Raw genomic sequence first — 21,711 nt, 5'->3', positions numbered from 1 at the left:
CCCTAGACTGATGTTTCTGTTGGTAGGTTGCAAGTATTGCACTTTCTTTCCTTTCATGTGGGCAGTTCCCACATATGGATGTAATTTAACATATTGTATTCATATTGCCTTTGGTCTATAAATTTCTAATTCATGCTTATAACCAGGCCTACCAGCTCTTGTCCTGCATATTTATATAGCCTTCTCATTTCTGCAACACTGCACATATTTATAGCAAATTGGAGTCATTCTCCATTATACCCTCAAGCACTTGAAGTAGACACTGCCACAATACCAAGGGAGGGGGGACAGTAACGCAAAAACCTTATTGGGCTTGTAGTGCTGCTGAAGGATGCACACATACCATTTATGCTAAAATTCTCAGCAGACATTCCAAAGTTTGTACGAGTTCGACTTTAGCTGGCTAAACTGAATGATTCATATTGAAGGCAATTCTTGCAACACTTGATCAAACTGAATGAAACTGGACAGCACAATTAGCTGTGTTCATCTACCATTTATACGACTGCTGCCCCAAGCATTTTGCCTGTTACTTTGCCTTTCGTTTCTGTACTATCAAGTTCAAGTACACATGTACTTTATCACTGTACAAGTAAAATGGCTTCAAGGCTTTTCCTGGGCATTCAACAGTCACTATTTATTCCTATAAACCTTCCTGCATGTGAAGGCAAAAGAAACTTATTAATTCATGCTGGAAGTATAAAAAGACAGTTATTTGCACAGAAAATGTTTATTTTGAGCACCGAGATTCTTGCTGATGTAGATATGGTGCTGGCTCCCTCCTTGCCCGAAGCATGTGCTTGCTGTACACAGCACCAGATGATGGCTTCCTAGGTCAAAAGATCAAATTGAAATAAGAGGCATTTTGTTTAGCTCCGGAAAGAGAAAGCAGGATTGAGACATTAACATGTATAAAAAATACTTGCCTAAAGAAAAATTAATACACAAGCAAATTCACTAAAGAGGTTCACTTTCAAGAGCAAAAGTATGGTTACGATGAAAATTACAAGGAAGCTTCACTGCTCATTGAGGTTTCGGTTCAGTAGTTGTTGAGCCACGAGGGTTAGCATGCTACATCTTGCATATTATGTTTTGTAGAACAATATTGCACTTTGAACAATGTAGTGCCTATTTAAATGAACTGACAAGGAACGCTGAAACTCCAGGCTAGTTTGGTCTGCACAAGATATGATACAGACACTGTACTGCATTCATTTAGTGTTTTTGTCACTGATCTCATGCACAAAGGTCATTCACACCTATCCTACATGAAATGCAGTTACTTCTTTGAAGCTTCATCTAGTCCTTGAATTTGCTGCATGCTTATGTCTAAGGGAGTTTGTTTGGTTCCTGTTAATGTAGTACATCTAAGAAACTGCTATCAAATGCCCATAGTGTTCCCTTGCATGTACAAAACATTTTTGGCCCTTTCAATGCACAATACTCATTACATTTGACACTTGGGGCTCGTGCAAGGCGCCATTTAGTATTATATGCTTGTCCACATCTGATAATACCTTCATAGCTGGGTCATTCCCATGCCAAATGCCTTGGTTATTACTGTGACCATCTCACACTTTTCCTTTAGAATCTTCTTGTCCACTTTTAAGGAAGCATCCCATGACACAATGTCTCCATCCTAGTGGTGCTATGGAGTTAACTTATGTGCTAGTTGTAGCAGATGACGTCAACTGAAGGCCACTGAAGATAAAACTCTCTGCGAGAACTCCTTTTGCACAAAAAATGCAAACAATACAGAATAGTGAAAATGTAGTTATCTGGCAAGACTGGCTGCATCCATCATCTTTGTTTGGTGCAATTCTGAGGTGGCTCCCTGTTACAAGACGCTTGGCGATTATTGCCATGCGACTGTTCGGTACTCTATAAAACACAAGAATTGCCTTACTCCGGCCTTTCTCTTTGTGCAGCGGCCAACGTTATTATTCGTCCAATCGCACCGTGTACTGTTCATGTGTCCATAGACTAAATTCTTCACCACATTGCTTTTGCGGTATTTCGTGAGTGACCCATGAACTCATCTTGGGGTGGGACTTCTTATCTTTGGCGTTCGCTTCTATCTCTTGTCGTCAGCGCCTCACACAACTGGATGCCACTGGCAGTTCTCTTCCTAACCTCGAAGAACGCATTTGTCTCGTCACCTCTTCCGATTACGTTCTTTGGCCACCTAGAGAAGAGATTATAGGTGTCAACTCCTGTAACATTGTGGATGGCGGCGTATTCATTCTACCCTATGACCATACCCTATCTCGAGCAATTCTGATTACCCCTGGCCTTATTCGCTTCTCTGAGGGGTCTGCATTGCTTACTGCAATAAACCAAATCGAACCCCAACTGTTGCCTCGTGGATCAACTGTCACTTGAGCTGTTGACACTCATGTCGTTGCAATTGTCACGAAGACAGCTCAGTGTGTTCTTGCGTCTATTACTGTGCCCTGAACAAAATCGTGCGCAAAGATGTTTACCCCGTGTCACGGATGGATGATGCACTAGATTCACTCCACGGTGCTGAATATATTTCTAGCCTTGACTTTAGACCAGGCTACTGGCAAATACCGACGTCCAAATTCGACAAAGCAAAAACGACATTTGCTACCCCTGATGGGCTCTACGAGTTCAATGCGATGCCTTTTGGACTCTGCAATGTGCCTGCCACATTCGAACACATGATAGATAAGTCTTGTGTGGCTTGAAATGGAAAACCTGTCTGTGCTATCTCGACGACATTGTGTTTTCAACCATGTTCTCACAACATTTGCAACATCTTGATGAAGTCCTTGCCTGTCTTGCAAATGCTGGTTTGCAGCTCAGCACACGCACACGTGCGCACGCACACGCACACACGCACACACACACACACAAATGCAGTTTGGCCAGCAAGGCCATCAAAGTTCTGGGGCACATAGTCAGCAAAGAAGGTATTCGACCGGATCCCGAGAAGCTTACTGCCATCCTCGAATTTTGTGTCCACTGCGTCAAAAAGACATGCACAGTTTTCCTGGACTTGCTTCTTCCGGCACTTCATATGCAACTTCGCTACGTTTACGTCCCTGCTCCATCAACTCCTCGCCAGTAATGCACCCTTTGTTTCGTCCGACGAATGTGAACATGCTTTCCTGCTTTTGCAACATGCCCTGACGTCAGACCCAGTACTGTGCCACTTTGATCCGACCGCGCCCACCATCTTTCACACCGACGCTAGCAGTCAGTCTCGGTGCCATTCTATTGCAATGTGACAACACATTCCGCGAACGAGTAGTTGCTTATGCTAGTCGTGCACTAACCAGTGCAGAAAATTACTACACCATAACCAAGCAGGAGTGCCTTGCTGTTGGGCAGTGCAAAAATGTCACCCATGTCTTCATGGCCACCATTTCACAGTCGTTACTGACCATAACACACTGTGCTGGCTTTCATCGCTAAAGAATTTATCAGGTCACCTGGGTTGCTGTGTGCTTCACCTACAGGAGTACGATTTCAATGTCACCTACAGGGCTGCAAAGAAGCATCAAGACACCAATGCTCTCTCTTGCTACCCTCTGCCGAATCATGACGATTCACCATAACCTCTCCGTGATTGTGTACGTCCCGAGTCCTCTTCATCGGCTTTACCCATTGTAACCCTCGAATGGCTAAGACACGACAGCCCATCTGTCCTTGTGTCCCACTAACGCGTCGACCCATACTGCTGAACTATTCTCCAACGCATGGAAGATTCTTCGTCGCCTCCAAATGCCAGACTTCGTCGACAACTTAATCAATTCAAGCTGCACAATGGGGTTTTACATCGCAACATTTATCAGATCGATGGCAACAAATGGGTCCCGGTCATACCATGTTCTCTGCAATGTGAGGTGCTTGAAGCCTTTCACGATCATGCGACGACTGGTCATCTAGGCTACCACAAGACTTACAACAGAATATGAAGTCGCTGCTCCTGGCCTGGCCCATCTTCAGCCGTTGCAAAGTATGTTGCACCCTGCGTTCATTGTCAAAGCAAACCCAACAGCTCCTTCTGGCTCTTTACAACCTCTACCTTGTCCCGCTTCGCCTTTTGAAGTAGTTGGAATAGACTTGTACGGTCCTCTTCCCATGACCTTACATGGAAATTGTTGGATTGCAACGGCCATAGACCAACACGCTATGCGGAGACAGCATCTCTACCATCCGGGACTGCTGCTGAAATCGCCGATTTCTTTCTACACAACATTATCTTACACTGCAGCGCTCCGCGCGTTCTCAGTGACCGCAGCAGTCTTCCTCTCTTCTATCCTTACCGAAGTTCTGTGCGCCTCTAACACAATTTGCAAGACGACTTCCAGTTACCATCCGCAGACCAAAAAGGTTGACGGGGTGTTTTCACCATACCCTCTCTGACATGATTGCGATGTACGTACATCCACCCTGGCCACACGAACGGGGATGCAATCCTGCCGTTCATGACATTCGCCTATAACATGGCTACGCAATGTACTACTGGCTTTTAACATTTTTTCTTCATCTATGGCTGTTCACCAAGTTTCATTCTTGATATATCATTCCTTTCGACTCCTGTACCCCCATCAGTTCCTTTCTTGGAACAGTTTGTGTCTCGCCTCGCAGAGTGCAGACGCCTCGCCCCGCTTAACACCGGCGTCTCCCAGGACGCTCGCAAGTTTCGTTACGACTGGACCCACTGTGCTGTGACTTTTTCTCCTGGTGACGAAGTTCTTTGGACTCCTATGTGCATTCCTGGCTTATGCAAAAAATTTCTCGTGTTTTATTCGACTTTCCACGGTCATTGAGCAGACATCACCTGTCAATTACCATGTCTCGCTTGTTAGAACGCCACCCGATTCCCGTTGCTGTGGCACAGAGATAGTGCATGTCTCCCGCTTAAAACCAAATACTCGATGCATTTTATAGTACTTACGCGCTGCCAGGCGGCCGCTTCCACAGCGAGAGAGAATTAGCATGGGCACAACACATGCCTGACTTTCAACTTCATCATCTGCACATCTTTTCCATCTGCATATATCATCACCAGCAGCACAGTTTAATCCTCGAGGTAGTAGTCCGAGCTTGGCTGGAATAAAGCAGTTCCTTACGATACATACATACATATATATATATATATATATATATATATAGATAGATAGATAAATTTATATATATATATATATATATATATATATATATATATATATATATATATATATATATATATATATATATATAGATAGATAGATAGATAAATTTCTTGCACTTCAAGAAATTTCGCTTGACCTCGAAGACTTCAGCGCTGAAGTGACGGCGCTAAGTATATACAAGACCTCATAGTAGGAGACAGTTCAATTTCACAGCCTGAGTCCCCTTGCTGGTGTAATCTTCCTTCGTGTAATTGTCGCATACTTGGCTATCACTAACACTGCTTCGCCTTTCCTGTGAAACTGCAGCCTCTCTTATTTTTCTGCTAGTCCGAGCATAAGTGCTGCCGCACATGACTGCTGTTGATTCTGATTTCGAGTGAATCTGGCTTGGCCTCATTACGGTTACTGAGTGAATTATAGAGAGAGAGAAATAGAAGAGAGGAAAGGCAGAGAGGTTAACCAGACGCATGTCCGTTTTTCTACCCTGCACTGGGGAAAGGGGTATAGGGATGAAGAGAGAGAGTGTTCCACAGCTATCATGCACTAAGATTAAAAAAAAAAAACAGTTCCGTTACTCGAAGAAAACCTAGTGCATATTGTTTCCAGTAAAGTGGAGTAGTAGCCAGTAATTCTTTCGTTACTGAGATTTAATTTGGTAATTATAATTATCTAACTCGAGAAGTACTCTCATAATTTTCAATGTGTCAATGAGGCATTTGTTGGCATCCCAAAATGACATCTAACTGCAGTGTTTTCAGCCACATACTAATTGCGTACAATTTTACCGATTGGAAAATAACCTCACGAACTATGAAAAACACCATGTGAGTGAACTCTCACCCGCATCATAAAGCAGTGCCCTCAAATAAGCTGATTGAAAGTAACTGCATTGCCTATCGCAAACCCGAAGAGACAGCGCACCACCTTGATAATGGTACGGAAGGAGCCCCAACAGCAGGTTTCGCAGCTTCTCCTTTCTCTCTAAGTCACACTTATTATCTCTCTCTCAAGGCCGACTGATAAATGATAACAAAAGCACCTTGATAACGCAGCCAAAGTGCAGCTCTGACCACACACGAAATGTGAAGAGCAATGTAATAGGCACAGAATGTTTCAAAATCCAGACTTTGCTCGCACCGCATCGAAAGAGTGCGGGCGAAGTTATATTTCACACCAGAAACTTGCTTCGGACCAAAGCCAATATAAAGTGAGCGTCTTATTTTTCATGAAAGTGTATACATGCTGCAAAAACAGGTCCGTGTCAACAAATAAAAGCGAAATAAACAGACTGGAAAGCGACCAACTTGTAGAGAAAAGGCAAAACCAATGCGTTCACGAAATTAAATATACCGCTTCATGAGCCGAACTGGCAATCAGAATGTCGGCACACACACACACACAGACAAAAAAAAAAACTGTGTGTTCTTACTATCTATTAATTCATAAGCCCCGTTGAACATCAGCCTAGCGGACGTGTTCAAATAGGTCTCCTTTTGCAGCTACGCAGTACTGTCTATTTTATCACACCTTTAGTGGCTTTCTTGATGACCGATGCCGGAATTCTATGGCAGACATCCATTATCCTTACCTTGAACTAATCTGACATCCGTCTAATCTGACGTCCGGCACAATCTTTCACATAACCCCAAAGAAAGAAACTTAACGGAGAGAGGTCAGGTGACCTAGCCGGCCTATTTACAGGCTCGTGCCTTCCAATCTATTTGAAAAGTAGCACCCAACCAGTTTCGTGATCGGCTGCTGCTGCATGCAGGTGGCCCATCTTGCTGATACAGCAGAAGTGGAAGATGTGACAGCGGGACTTTGCTGAGAAACTCATCAACCACTCCTTCAAGGATATCGTTCACATAACGCTGTCCAGTCAGTGCGTGATTGAAGATGGTACTGATTATTGCACTGGTGTAGATTCCAAACCACACATTGAGCAACCACTGGTACTGGCGCCGATTGCGCTGTACTTAATGTAGATTGGAGTCCCTCCAATAGTGTGCGTGAATGCCAATGAATGTATATATGATGGCACCTACACTTCTTTTGCGCAAACTCATCATGCCACAGGTTCTTAGTGTCAAGATGTAAAACTTACCAGACCCAGCTTGTCAGTTAACAATATACACTATAGAATTAACGTCTAAGGTTATCACTAAGAGGAGTGCTAAAACCCCTTAATGCTTGCATTAGGACCAGAATTCACAAGTGGCTGTAATATCAATGTGTAAGCGCTCAGAGGGTTCCTGAAGCACTGTTGAGCACATGAACATAACTTCCAGCCGGGATATACACGTGCGATGGGAGACAATGTCACACTCTTAAAAGTCACTCGTTACAAAGCAATACACAACACCCTTTCTCACAAAACCTTATAACACTAATAAAATTTGTTGGCCACGTTTCGATTTATCATACTTTTAAGCAAGCACATAAAGAGAACATCCCAGTCTTCATCCACGATTAAATCACCAGTATTAAATGGACCCACCATAAGGGTTATTTGGCAACAGCATGTGTATGTCCATGCTTGTATCGTTTATTGATTGTCCCGCTCTAGTAGAATGGACGACCACGCAGCCTGATCATGCACTTTGTAATGAAGCTTCTTTCTAGAAAATCACAAATACCGACCGCATACACAACCTTTGTCACATCTGCACAGAGCACTCGAGCGTTACGTTGCGGAGAAAGGTTACCAGAGAATGGCTGTTGACAGCGCAGCGATATTGCTATGTGAAGGCTCATATTACTATGTAAACGAACGCTGTAGCACTGGCTGATCGGTGCGGCGGTCCGCGGGATGCGTCACAAGGAAAATAAGCTGGTAAGGAACCTGGAAATGAAGTATCAGGCAGCCGAAAGCGTAGGTTTGCATAGTAGAGGCACATCGAATGGAAAAGTGAAGTACTTACGATAGCTTACGCTAGCACAAGCCCCGAAAAATAAACGATCCACATCTTTGTCCAGTTGTTTCAGCGTAGCTCACCTTTGAGCTTGCCATTCTGCCGCCAAAAACCAAAGACGGATGTGACATCACTGACGCGAAAAACAAAGAATGAATGCGACATCCCGGACGTGACGTTTGGGTGAACCTAACGCCTGCGTTCCGTCGACCGGGTGAACGCAGACACTTTCCTTTGAGAACGCGCTATTTGCGTAGCCATATCCACGTTTTAGACGAAGCCTCTTACAACACCAGCCAACGCGAGCCTCGCAGACACATATACCGTCATTCCCATGACGGCACGGTGCCCCCTTGAGAAACTCCCATAGACGGTGGCGCCAGATTACCCTCTAGTTGTTATAGTGAGAAACTGCCTCAATCATCTATCCACCCATCAATCCTCTCGTTACCCCCCTATGGCTACCCACTCCACGCGTTTTGCAGCGTCTTGTTTTGATTGTTGCGTTCACAGTGCTGTAACAGCTGCTAACACCCAAGTTTCTTGCCACCGCAAAAATGTGCGACGCCGACGTTCCTGAGTGTGTTGAAGACACTGAATTATCCACGCCTGAAACGAAGGTGCTCCGCTGCAACTTGAATAATGCAACAGAAGCAGCACAGTGGATGCGCAACTACAGCGCCAAAACCAACACATCGTGGATTGTGGACTTCGTTGCCACAAAATGCATAAGGTAAGCTATGTTTGTGAAAATAGTGGATATTCAAAATGCATAGTATAACACTGGCCGCGTCAGCCGTCTCTCTGGGGCATCGTTGCGAAGCGGCTGCATGCAGAGCGGACCGGCGATCGTCGCTGTGTGGCAACAGTCGCCTTCATCGTCGAGCGTTTAATGAGTAATGTCGGCTGGTTTTTGCACCCTTGGATAACCGTCCGGACGGCATTCTGCTTTGAAACCGAAACCTTCGCCGAGCGAGCATCTCGCGGCGATCTACGCTTCGAATCTTAGCTAAGTGCCCTATAAACAATTACTTATAACCTCTCGAATGTTCTACCGAAGCATCCTAAACAATCTTGCATTGCATTGTAAACCTACATACTCGTTGCGTTCGTAAGAAAACACGTCTCGTGTGAAAAAAAGCTTTGCTGCAAATCGAAGCTCCGCGGTACCAGTGTTGGTCGTCGAAGCGTCGTACACTTGTAGTTGCTCCGTTTGCGTTGGAACTGAAACTGTGCGAGTCAATCGCACATGCACGTCCCGTGAAAACGAAGGACAAACATGATCTGCGAGTTGGCAGTCGCAATTGTTCGGTGTTCCGCCGTTCTCCGCTGCAAGTATCAGATTTCCGCAAGATACGGCGTTGCGCATGTTCTCTCCGACTCGTGTTCAGTACTGCCTTTGTACTGCAGGCGTCCGCAAATATTGTGGGCTTCGCTATTTACAGGCACTCCGGTTTCGAGCACATCATGAACAAGCAATAACTTTGAGCAGCCCGGCAAATGCGCGGTTGGGCGCACTAATAGCGCAGCGTCACGCTACCAGACCCGAAAACGAAAGAAACGCGCGGTAAATAAATGCCAAATAGAAATACGGAAAACTAACGCACGTGCGATTACACAGCGCGCTGCGTAGTGAGGCTTGAGGTCAGTGCTTGCGGGCCTCCTCTGTGCCGTTAATGAACTGCGAAAATGTGTAGGGCGATGTGCAGCTCCGTCGTGCCTGCCCTTTCATATTTTTCTCTAATGGAGAAACTTGCTTTGATGGATTTTTCTGAGCCATCTAGGCTTTTCAGTCAATAAATGGTATTAGTAAGTGCACCATCTGCATGCTTATGCTAACATGTAAACGCGCTTTTCTTTTTTAGTTTTCAGTCCGAATCAAAATAAAAAATTCGTAATTCTCACGCTGTCTTCTCAGAAGCTTTCTTCGTTGTTTCTTTGGCTGGAAAATATTTAGGGGAAAATGTGTCCTGCAACAACCTGTGAGGTGTTTTTCATTCCTTTTCAGAAATTATTCTATCCACTAAGTTCCTTAAAACACCTAAATATCTAAGTGCATTGAATATAAGATAGCAGTGCCTTCACATAAACATCTACAACAAAAATAGTTGCACTAATTGGCTAAACAGACATTTGCGTTCTGAAACAATTATTCGTACAGGAGCGAGATTTGCCCTTGAGTGCTAATTTAAAAGAAACTGATGTGGTAAAAAAAAATTAAGTTGTGGAGGAAACACGTCGCAGTAAACAAACATGAAGGAACAAGATGGAAAACATAGTCTGCGTTGGCCAATGTTTCACATGCCTATTTTATTTGCGGATTTTTTTGTCTATTGTTGAAGAAAACAAGCTTAGCTTGTTACCGGTGTTACCACAAACGACTTGTTTTGTTTATAGTAGTAAATAAGACTGGGAGGACATCACAGAACTTGGGTGAAAGCAGCAGCTATGCATGTAGCTATGTTGTCGAACGAGCAGTTTCGTTTTGCCATTCCCTAAACAAGATGGCGGATGACACTTTGGTGCAAGTTGATAAATGCGGTTGACATTTTGAATATCCCCTATTGAGTGGATAATTATGCATTATAGGTGCATTGCTAGGCCAGTAGATGAGGAAGCGTGGTGAAAAGGTAGTGCTGAAACACATCGTTTCCATGTTTCTTCTGGACATCACATGCCTTCTTGCTGCATATTCAGTATGCACGAGGCCAGACAAAACATCTGTTCCTAGCACTTTTACATAGAGTTTCAGCAAAGCGAAGACAGGCACAATCAACATCTATCGTGATCCTAAGAAGCAGTCAACAGCAGACGCCATTCCCAATGCTTTGCATCATGTGATATGTAGCATATACGAGTATTACTCCATTTGTATGAGTGGCACGCAAACACAGAATTCATACAGCTCCTTGAAATCCTTGAAAACCCTTGCATTTGTAATACCTTTCAAGGGCCCTTAAGACCTTAAAGTAAGTGCGCTGCTTGACTTTCTTAAGATTGGGGTTGGAGGCGACCTTTTGAAAATGTAAAATAAAACTTCACATCTGTGCTTTGCCGTATCTGCCGGGAAAAAAACAATTTTACATAATCTCTTCCAAGAGTTTACCAAAGTGATTGCAGTCTAGCATATGTGCATAACTGGCAACAGACTTGTTTAAATTGCCATTGCTATCATGATGCCAGACTAAGGCATATGAAGCGACAAAGTTGTACTAGCATTTTTGTTGTTTTGCTAGTTGGTTCACGGCGCAGCCATCGTGGCTCCATTATTGAGGCCTGTGCTGTACAAATTCCCAAAGAAAAGTAGGTTTCAGTCATTTGGCTTCAATAACGCGGGCATATTTAAATGGGCGTAGCTGGGCACTACTAACCCTCATTGAGTGAAGTTTGTGATGTGCTGCAAGGTGACTGACATTGTTACAATGGTAGAGTGGACTAAAAGCCACCTGAAGGGCTTGAAGCATGTGTGCAATTCAATGGGTGCTTAGCTATACAAAATTATAACTAAGAGCGAAATTTCAGTATATTTTAGTTGATATTTATGACAAATCTGTTTCAACCTCCTTAAATTATAGCGTTCAGCAGCGTGGGAATTATTGAACTGTCCTTGTGTCAGACGTTCTTTATGAACCCTGCAAAGGTTCCTTTATAACTTTCATGTTTCTTCCGTTTTCTCCATTCTGGCAGCTCTATATAATGCCTAGCGTGTAATGAAGTTTCAATGACAGCCAGTGTTTTGTATGTGCCCGCTGCTTGTCTTATCCCTGTGCTGTTCTTTGTTCACCTATAACACATACAAAATGCGACCGTTACTACTCTTCTATGGCTACCATGCTTTTGATGTGTGGCGGAGCTGTTATGTATAGAAGCCATCCGAATATGGGGGGGGGGGGATTCACATATGTGAAACATAAATTCTTTATCTGTATTCACATTACTTTGTTACAGAATGGTCTTCCACAAGGTGTGGCGGTGTCAGCACCACCACCGAAACAAAATGACTGCACGGCGCACCACTGACTGCCCAGCAAAACTCGACATAAAAATTAAGAAAGTGAACCCTGACACCCAAAGAAATGATAAGTATTTGTGCAGAAGCACTCCCCTCCCAGCTGTGATCAAATTGGCCACAACACATAATCACAGCACAGAATGTGCTGACTCACTAAAGTTGCTGCGTGCCAGCCCAGAAACAAGGGCCGCATTCTATGCATATTTCGAGGCTGGTTTCACGCCTGCAGCTGCCATTCGACACCACGAGGAGGCACTGGCAATGGAAGACAACAGCCACACTTTGCTTACGAACAGTATGGTGAACCCACAACAAAGGACTGTTTATTACTGGCACCAAGAATGGAGGCGAGCAAAGTATGGCTCCATAAGAAATCCTCTTCCGAAACTCCAAGAAAAGTTGGCAGACTGTGCAGCACAAGGTAAGATTTCGTACCAGCTGTCGAACTGAACATGAAGTGAGAACAGTACCAAATCAATTTTGAACAGCATCTGAATCAAGAACAAAACCTGAACAAAAAAAAAAAAAGTAACGGCTACTGGTTTGGGACTAAATGGATGAAGCATTTTCAGTAGCATAGGGCACAGAAACGCATTATGCAAAACAAAACAGCTTTCCTTGCACAATCCATGAAAACCGCACAATTTTTTAGTGCTATTAAAATTGGCCAATTTTCACTGCTTTTGAAATTTCAGTGTTGTTAAAATTTTTATCACGAAATAAATACATAACGCAGCTGCACATTTTTTGCATTAATTTGCAAGAAACTATTTCAAGGTTTGTCTGAAAATCGTTCTGCTTCATCACTTTAGCTACAATGGTCTCAAAAAGCCACCAATCTGAGGATCAGGGATGTGCTTGCTCAAGAAGCAAAGTTGGGCAATTTAAAAAAAAAATGTTCTAGGCGATATAGATCTAAGTTTCCTTGGGCCAGTACTAACAGCATAAGATTACCAACAAAATGCTTGGGGGTGTACAATGTTTTAGTTTTGGAGTGACAAGTCGTCAATAATTTCTTTGTTGCAGTATCTCCAAGAGCTTCTGCAATTTCGTACCAGATTTCAGAGTTTTGCATGTCAGTGTACTTTTCTAATGAGGCATAAAAAAAGATGACTATTTAAATTGACTGGTATAGGTACAAACAGACAAAGATTAACAAAATGACAATGACTTCACTGTTCAGGGAGGGCAATTTCAATTTTAAAAAAGTCATGCGCTAGCAATACACTACAACAGCCTGCACACTATAAAAATTTGGTGCAAAATGTAACAAATGTGTCAAACTAAATATGTTTCACATAAAAAATGGCATTGTTCTATATAAAAAAATGCATCAACCAACATGACTATTATGACATGCAAGTTCAAACTGTATTTTTAAATATCAGTGTGTTCTTTTTTACATGGTTTAAGCTGTAACTGCAAGGCGCATTTTCCGCGAGCGAAAAATGTGACGCACGGCGAACGCCCGCGTTGCTGCCGATGCGCGAGCACCCACACGGAAAAAGGGAGCGGCTCTTCCGCGTTGCGTTTTCCGGGTTGCCATACAATATAACTCCCAGTGACATGAATTGTCTCTGTTACCGCATATATAATATGCCCTTAAACTTGCAGAACACTACAATAAAAATAAACTTATTGTAGTTAGACAGCAACATTTTTTCCCGAAGTGTATTTATCAAGCTTAATTTCAAGCAGCAAGATTGTGTGCGAAACTGCGACTATGTATCTTCTGCATGCCGAGAGGCCGCTGCTTGTTTACAACTTCACATAGAAAATGGAGTGTTGGCCGCTTACTACCGAGCAGAAGAGGCGATTGCTACTATTAAGGGGGATGCTGATACTGAAGCAAGAACAAATGCGAGTCAGGAGGTCTATGTGGGTGCGGTCTGCATGGTTGAGAAGAAAGCAAGAGAGCGAGTACCATACACTGGTAATATTTCAAATTGTCTTGCCAGCAATAGCGATGAGACGCGACGCTTCTCCACTTCAGTTATTAGAACCTCGTTGAAGATTGCTTTGTCCATTTTAGGTGAACACGGTGCGCGAACGAACACTATGCGCGAACGAAATGACGGTAGCACATGTTTTCTTTGCTCACGGATCAGTTCTGCCGAGAGAGAGAGAGAGAAAGAAACTTTTATTTGAAGTAGTGATTTGTCAGTCGAGGTGGGAGGGTCCCTTATTCCAGGAACCCTCTGGCTTGGATCACCCTCTGGGCCTGGGCGACGAGTTCGCGCTGGTCGACCAGGTCCGGCTTGGAGATCGCAGCCTCCCACATTTCAGTGAGGAGGTTTGGGTCTGCGTCTGTTGCTATTAGTTGTGGCTCTGTGATGCTTGCTCGGGCGTTCTTGCATTGCATGAGGAGGTGCGCCAGGGTGTCTGGCACGTTGCAGTGTGGACAGATGTAGGTGTATAGCGTCGGGTGGAAATGGTGCAGTAAGCTTCCGTGGGTAAAGGTATTGCTCTGGTGTCACCTGTAGTCGGTGCCTTCGTTTCTTGTTAGTTTTGGATGGTGTGGAGGGTAGACCCTGCGTCTAAGGCGATAGTGTTGTAGCAGTGCTTGGTAAGTTAACGGTATTGTTTCCGTTTCCTCCTCTGACTTGGGTGGGTGGGACCTGTCTAGAATGTCATGCGGGGAAGCCCGGTTGATGCTTGCACGGGCCGCGGTGTGTGCCGCTTCATTCCCCTCGAGTCCCTCGTGCCCCGTAACTCACATGACGCAAGTGTAAGGGAGAGGGTTATCGCCACGTTTCAGTAAGTTGATCGCTTTGATGGAGATCCTGCCCTTCATGTAGTTGAGTGCCGCTGTTTGAGAGTCGGTGAAGACCACTATGGCATCCTCGCTTGTATGGGTGGCGAGTGCTATAGTGGCCTCCTCAGCTGTCTCCGCGCGTTTGGCGAGAATTGTCACCAACGCCAGTGTCGTCCCCCTGTAGTCTGTCACGCTGATGGCGAAGGCGTTTCGGCCCGGATACTTGGCTGCATCCACGTAGCGTGCCTGCGGGTCGTTACGGTGCTTGTGTCTGCTGGCGTTTACCTGGCGAGTCGTCTGCCCCGATCGTGTTCTGGATGCATGTTCCGAGGGATCTGAAGAACTTGTAGACATTCTTGCAGCTTCGATGTGATCTTTTCCTTGCGTTCTTCATCGTGTTCTAGATTGGTTGCGTATCCTGTGCGTCAGAGAATTGCTTGGCCTGTGGTTGTGAGCTTGAGTCTCTCGATCTAGTTGATGAGGTGGGCTTCCATGAGTTCTTCCCAGGAGTTGTGAACTCCCATGCGAAGCAATCGTTCAGTGGAGGCGGTTGTCGGTAGTCCTAGGGCGAGCTTCGCGGCCTTTCTTATTAGAAGGTTTAGCTTTTGTTTCTCGGCTGTCTTCAGGTTGAGGTAAGGAGTTCCGTATGTAATGCGGCTGTAAAAGAGGCCTTGTACCATTTGCAAAGTGTCATGCTCTTTGAGGCCATTGCGGCGATTGGCCACCCGTAGTATCAGATGAGTAAGCTGTGCCACGGTGTTGTGTAGCCTGGGGAGTGTGGCGGAGCCGAATCCGTCCTTGTGTATATGGACCCCGAGGACTCGAAGTGAGTCGACTTTCAGTATTGGGACTCCCTGAAGAAGGACTTGTGGGTCCGGTGCGTCGTGGCTTGGGGGCCGGCCCCGGGTGCGTGCCCCGAGTACTAACAGCTCGGATTTATCTGGAGCACAGTGGAGGCCGCAAGTGTTGAGGTACCGTTCGATGATGTTGACCGCGTCCTGAAGACGGGCCTCCTGTTCACCTGTGCTCGCGCCACTCGTCCACAGTGTGATATCATCTGCATATAGAGCATGGGATATTCCTGGGACGGTGTCTAGGAGGCGGGGAAGCTTGAGGAGGGCCACGTTGAAGAGGAGTGGCAAGACTACCAAACCTTGTGGCATACCCCTGTTAGGTAGGTGAAATGTCTTGCTCCGGAGGTTGGCAATCCCCACCATGGCCGTACGGTTGCTGAGGAAAGCGCGCATGTAGGCGTATGTTTTGGAACTGCAGCCTATATCTTCTAGGTTACGAAGAATGGTTCATGGCTCACGTTATCAAAGGCGCCCTTTACGTCTAGCGCTAGAATGGAAGACTTGCTGTGTTTGCTCAAATGGTCAAGAATATCTTCCTTTAGCTGGAAGAGGACGTCCTGCGTGGAGAGCATCTGGCGGAAGCCGAACATAGTGTGCGGATAGCGATCGCTTTCCTCGAGATGTGTGGTGAGCCGCTCGTTGACCATGTGTTCAAATAGTTTCCCGGCGCAGGACGTAAGGGAGATGGGGCGGAGATTTGCAATGGAGATGGGTTTGTTTGGCTTCGGTACCATGGTTACCTCCGAGTGTTTCCAGGCTGTTAGTAGCTCGCCCTTAATCCAGCAGTCGTTATAGTACCGAAGGAGAGCCGTCAACGACCGAGGGGGTAGCTGTCGAAGGTGCTTGTTGGTGACTCTGTCTTTGCCCGGGCTCGTATTGCGTGTTAGCCTAGAGAGGGCCGCCTGCAACTCTGCCTGTGTGAAAGGCCGATCTAGCTCTTCGTTCGGCGCTCCTTAGTACTCCCTGGGGGTGGAAAGGTTGGTGGCAGTGGTTTGCGGGGAAGCTGAGCCGTGTAGCTTCGTCTGAAGTTCTTGGAGTAGCTGTTCCTCTGTGCCGCCATAGTTGTGGATTAGTCGGTGAATTGTATGTCTTTGTTGGGTCCCCGCAGGGGCGTCTGCGTAAGCAGGCGTTTGGTGTGTTGCGACACCACGTACCCGAGCACACGAGGGTTGGACCCTCCCGCGTGTAGCCGTGCGCGGCTTAGCCGTGTCTGGGGAAAAGGGGATCCTGGGGGTTGAGCCGATGCTGGGTGTCTGGACCTTTAAGGCCCCCCGGCGGAGGCAACACACCTCTTCGGCCTCGGCTTCACATAGACGGCACCTCCAGGCTGACCCACCTGGAGGACATCGGCAGTCGCCTTTTCCTGTCTCTCCCTCCTCGAATCTTCGTCTTTATCTCTCACTTTTTGACCTTTCCTGTCTCCTTCTCTCTTCTTTTTACTTCCTTCTTCTTGGCGGCAAGGGTTAACCCTGTGTGGCTATCCAACCTTGGGTACACCATATTTGGTTATAGTGGCGGCGTACGGCTGGCGTCGTGCAGACTTGCATGCAAGCTCTGCCGCGTCCCCTCGTTGGGCTCCGTGGTGGGTGGTCGGCGCTGTTGCCGAATTTTTATATATTTCATGGAAACTTCTTTTCCCAAACTTCCTGATCGCCCTCAGAAACGAGGGCGCACCGAAGATCTCTTCCAATTTTTCGGACGACAAGTCCACAACTTTCCGCGATTCCATGTGATTCACTCAGAAAAGCCAGACAAACTAGTGCGATCCATTTCACCGTTCCTTGTATCCAAGTCTTTGACCGAAGTTTTCGGTACAGGATATAAGGTGTCGAGAATGTCAAGTGGGGATCTCCTTTTGGAGCTCCAAAACCAGAAGCAGTATGAGAAGCTGCCGAAACTTGTGTCATTTGGAGAGACCCAAGTAACAGTAACCCCGCACCGTACCATGAACACAAGCCGCGGTGTTGTCTCAGACGATGACTTGCTGGAGCTCACTGAGGATGAACTCTTGGAGGGGTTCAGTGATCAGAATGTTATCAATGTTAAAAGAATTAAGATCAGGCGTGACAGCAAAGAAATCAAAACCAAACACCTTATACTGACTTTCGGCTCAAGTATTCTGCCCGAATCTGTAGAGGCCGGGTACATCAAGCTCCGTGTTAGGCCATATGTCCCAAATCCCCTTAGATGTTTCAAATGCCAACGCTTCGGCCACAGTTCGCAGAGCTGCCGAGGCCGTCAAACCTGTGCGAAGTGCAGTGCCCACGAGCATAATTCTGAAGCTTGCAAGAACACTCCCCATTGTGTAAACTGTGAAGGCGAGCACGCCGCATACTCGCGGTCGTGCCCGTCATGGAAAAAAGAGAAAGACATAGTCACAATCAAAGTTAAGGAAAACATATCGTTCAAAGAGGCACGCAGGCGGGTGTCCTTCCTGCCAAAGAACACCTTTGCCGAAGTGGCGCGTCAGGGGGCAGCGCCACAACGGTCTCCGGCGGCTGTCCGACCCACAGGCAGTGAGTCGGCAGTTACGCCATCTGCCCCCACGGTGGTTGCAGCTAGCGCTGCTCCGCCTACTCAGCAAACGGGGCCATCGACCCCGAAGGTGGGCGCAGCCGAGGTTGCCCCAACCTCCCCGGCCCCTTCCAGCGCTGGCAACAGCCGGCGCAGCCAAATCCCGCAGGGTGCCCCATCGACCTCCGGGCTGGTGGGCGCAGGGGTCTTGCCCTCCAAGGCAGGACTCCCCCTTGTAACTTCTCGCTCGCAAGAGCACGTGTCCGGCACCTCACAAGAGGCAATGGACACTACACCTATCCCGAAGGCGCACCAAACGCCTAAGGAGCGTCGAGACTCCCTCGAACGCTCCAGAAAGGGCAGAACTCCCGTTACAGGGCCTCGAAAGAGCTCTGTAACCTAACGCAACACCTCCCTTTCCATACACACAGCACTTCTTTCCTTCCAATATGGCTACACAAATAATTCAATGGAATGTCAGAGGTCTCCTTAGGAACCTTGATGACGTACAAGAGCTTATCCAAAAACACAATCCAAAAGTGCTGTGTCTACAGGAAACACACTTAACACCACAACACACAAACTTTCTCCGACCGTATGTCAAGTTCCGCAAAGATCGCGATGATGCTGTCGTATCATCAGGCGGTGTTGCCATTTTAATTCATAAAAGTATCTCCTGTCAGCGTTTACAGCTACAAACGCCCCTCGAAGCAGTGGCGGTTCGACCTGTCCTTCTAAATAAACTCGTCACCATTTGCTCCCTTTACGTACCCCCAAACTACAAATTAACGAAACATGAATTCCAATCCTTTATAGATCAATTGGCAGAACCTTATGTTGTTCTTGGCGATTTCAATGCGCACAGCTCCCTCTGGGGCGATTCTCGTATAGATGCGCGAGGTCGTCTTGTTGAACAGTTCCTTCTTTCTTCTGGTGCGTGCCTTCTGAATAAGAAGAAACCCACATATTACTGTCTTGCAAACAATACCTTTTCTTCAATTGATCTGAGCATAGTCTCCCCGTCCATACTGCCTGAACTCGAATGGGAAGTTGCGAACAATCCTTACGGAAGCGACCATTTCCCCATAGTATTAAGAACACTTAAAGAAGACGAATATCCACCACAGGCTCCTAGGTGGAAGACTGACACAGCAGATTGGGAGAAATTCCGAACCTTAACTAGCATATCATGGGATGACATGTCCGCGTTAGGAATTGATGCTGCTGTGGAATATTTTACAGCCTTCATAATAGATGCCGCAACTAAATGTATATCACAAGTAAATGGATTGGCATGTAAACGGCGTGTCCCGTGGTGGAACGACGATTGCAGGATCGCTCGTAAGAAACAAAACAAAGCGTGGGGGTTGCTACGCGCCTCCCCCACTGCGGAGAATCTTATCAATTTTAAACAAGTAAAATCCCAAGGCAGGCGAACCCGCCGACAGGCCAGAAGAGAGAGTTGGCAGAAGTTTTTATCTGGTATCAACTCCTATACAGATGAGGCCAAAGTCTGGAACAGGGTTAATAGGATAAAAGGGCGACAAACATATTCACTTCCTTTGGTGAACACACAAGGTGAAACACTGAAAGATCAGGCAGACTCACTTGGAGAACACTTTGAGAGCGTGTCGAGTTCAAACCATTATTCGCAATCCTTTTTGAAATACAAACAAATAGAAGAATGTAAGCCAATAATACGAAAATCCAGACAGAATGAACCTTATAACCAGCCGTTCAGTATTGCTGAGTTGAGAGCTGCCTTGACCACATGCAAAAGTTCTGCACCGGGACCTGATAGAGTCATGTACGAAATGATCAGAAACTTACATACTGACACACAACTTACACTTCTCACACTTTTCAACACTATTTGGGCTGCGGGATACCTCCCATCCACATGGAAAGAAGCAATTGTGGTCCCTGTTCTTAAGCAGGGTAAAGACCCTTCCTTGGCGGCAAGTTACCGCCCGATAGCTCTTACAAATTGTCTTTGTAAGCTTTTTGAAAAAATGGTTAACCGCAGACTTGTACATTTCCTGGAACTCAACAATATGCTCGATCCCTTTCAGTGTGGCTTCAGAAAAGGGCGGTCCACAACCGATCACCTTGTGCGCATTGAGGGAAACATTCGCGACGCCTTTCTACATAAACAATATTTCTTATCCGTATTCCTCGATATGGAGAAGGCGTACGACACTACGTGGCGCTATGGAATCTTGAGGGACTTGTCGGGAATTGGCATCCGTGGCAATATGCTCGTACTAATAGAAAGCTATTTGTCCAACCGTACATTCCGCGTGAAAGTCGGCAATGTATTGTCGCGACCTTTTATACAGGAAACTGGTGTACCTCAAGGAGGTGTACTTAGCTGCACGCTCTTCATCGTGAAAATGAACACCCTTCGTGCTTCATTACCGCCAGCCATTTCTTATTCTGTTTACGTAGACGACATACAGATAGGTTTCAAATCCTGCAACCTTACAGTATGTGAGAGGCAAGTTCAACAGGGCTTGAACAAAGTGTCCAAATGGGCAGAAGAAAATGGATTTAAAGTTAACCCCAACAAAAGTTCGTGTGTGCTTTTCACAAGAAAGAGAGGCCTCATTGCAGAACCCAGTATCGAAATGTATGGTCAGCAAATTCCTGTGAACAAAGAACACAAGTTCTTAGGCATCATACTTGATTCGAAATTAACTTTTATCCCACACATAAAGTACCTCAAGGTCAAATGCTTAAAAACAATGAACTTACTTAAAGTGTTATCCCACACTACATGGGGCAGCGACAGGAAATGCTTAATGAATCTTTACAAGAGCCTCATTCGATCACGCTTGGACTACGGTGCAGTGATCTATCATTCTGCTGCCCCCAGCGCGCTAAAGATGCTAGATCCGGTCCACCATCTAGGAATCCGACTGGCAACTGGAGCTTTCAGAACAAGTCCTGTTGAAAGCTTATATGCAGAATCAAATGAGTGGTCACTTCATCTGCAGAGAACATACATCAGCCAAACATATTTTTTGAAAGTCCACTCTAATCCTCAACATCCATGTTTTAATACCATTAACGATACGACATATGCTACACTCTTTCATAATCGTCCCTCCGTAAGACAGCCTTTCTCGCTGCGTGTGAGGGAGCTTAGTGATGAAATGCGTGTCCCAATCCTTGAGCTTCGCCCAATGCATCCAGCCCAGCTGCTACCTCCTTGGGAGTGGCAGCTGATACAATGTGATATATCCTTCATGCAAGTTACAAAACACGCTCCAGAGATTGAAATCCAAATGCATTTCCGGGAACTCCAGCACAAATACTCCTGCACGGAGTTCTACACAGACGCATCGAAGTCACACGACGGGGTGTCCTATGCAGCCGTCGGTCCATCCTTCTCGGAAACCGATGTACTGCATCCGGAAACTAGTATCTTTACGGCTGAGGCTTACGCACTGCTGTCGGTCGTAAAGCATATAAATAAATCAAAACTCCAGAAATCAGTTATATATACGGACTCCCT

At 45.9% G+C, this 21,711-nt stretch overlaps 1 protein-coding gene and 1 long non-coding RNA gene across 10 annotated transcripts in view; one reads left to right on the top strand and one right to left on the bottom strand.

The window, feature by feature from the left end:
- Nucleotides 1-694: 694 nt before the first annotated feature.
- Nucleotides 695-8,207, bottom strand: LOC142590667 (uncharacterized). Its single transcript, XR_012830213.1, has 3 exons — nt 8,069-8,207; nt 4,931-5,083; nt 695-830 (listed from the first exon to the last, which is right to left on the bottom strand). It is a non-coding gene; the product is annotated as an uncharacterized LOC142590667 (long non-coding RNA).
- Nucleotides 8,208-8,486: 279 nt separating this feature from the next.
- Nucleotides 8,487-21,711, top strand: part of LOC142590666 (uncharacterized) — a 224,496-nt gene continuing 211,271 nt past the window's right edge. For 6 of the 9 annotated variants that reach the window (XM_075703062.1, XM_075703059.1, XM_075703061.1 and 3 more), the window contains exons 1-2: nt 8,487-8,792; nt 12,008-12,492. In XM_075703062.1, coding sequence (XP_075559177.1) covers nt 8,617-8,792; nt 12,008-12,492 — 661 coding nt within the window. In that variant the 5' untranslated portion in view covers nt 8,487-8,616. The remainder of the gene's footprint in view (nt 8,793-12,007; nt 12,493-21,711) is intronic. The other 3 variants (XM_075703067.1, XM_075703066.1, XM_075703063.1) reach the window with 1 other exon arrangement.

The sequence above is a fragment of the Dermacentor variabilis genome, chromosome 8 (genome assembly GCF_050947875.1).
Source record: "Dermacentor variabilis isolate Ectoservices chromosome 8, ASM5094787v1, whole genome shotgun sequence".
NCBI lineage: Eukaryota > Metazoa > Arthropoda > Arachnida > Ixodida > Ixodidae > Dermacentor > Dermacentor variabilis.
The sequence above is the reverse complement of the archived record's forward strand: the minus strand, read 5'-3'. Positions and strand labels throughout refer to the sequence as shown.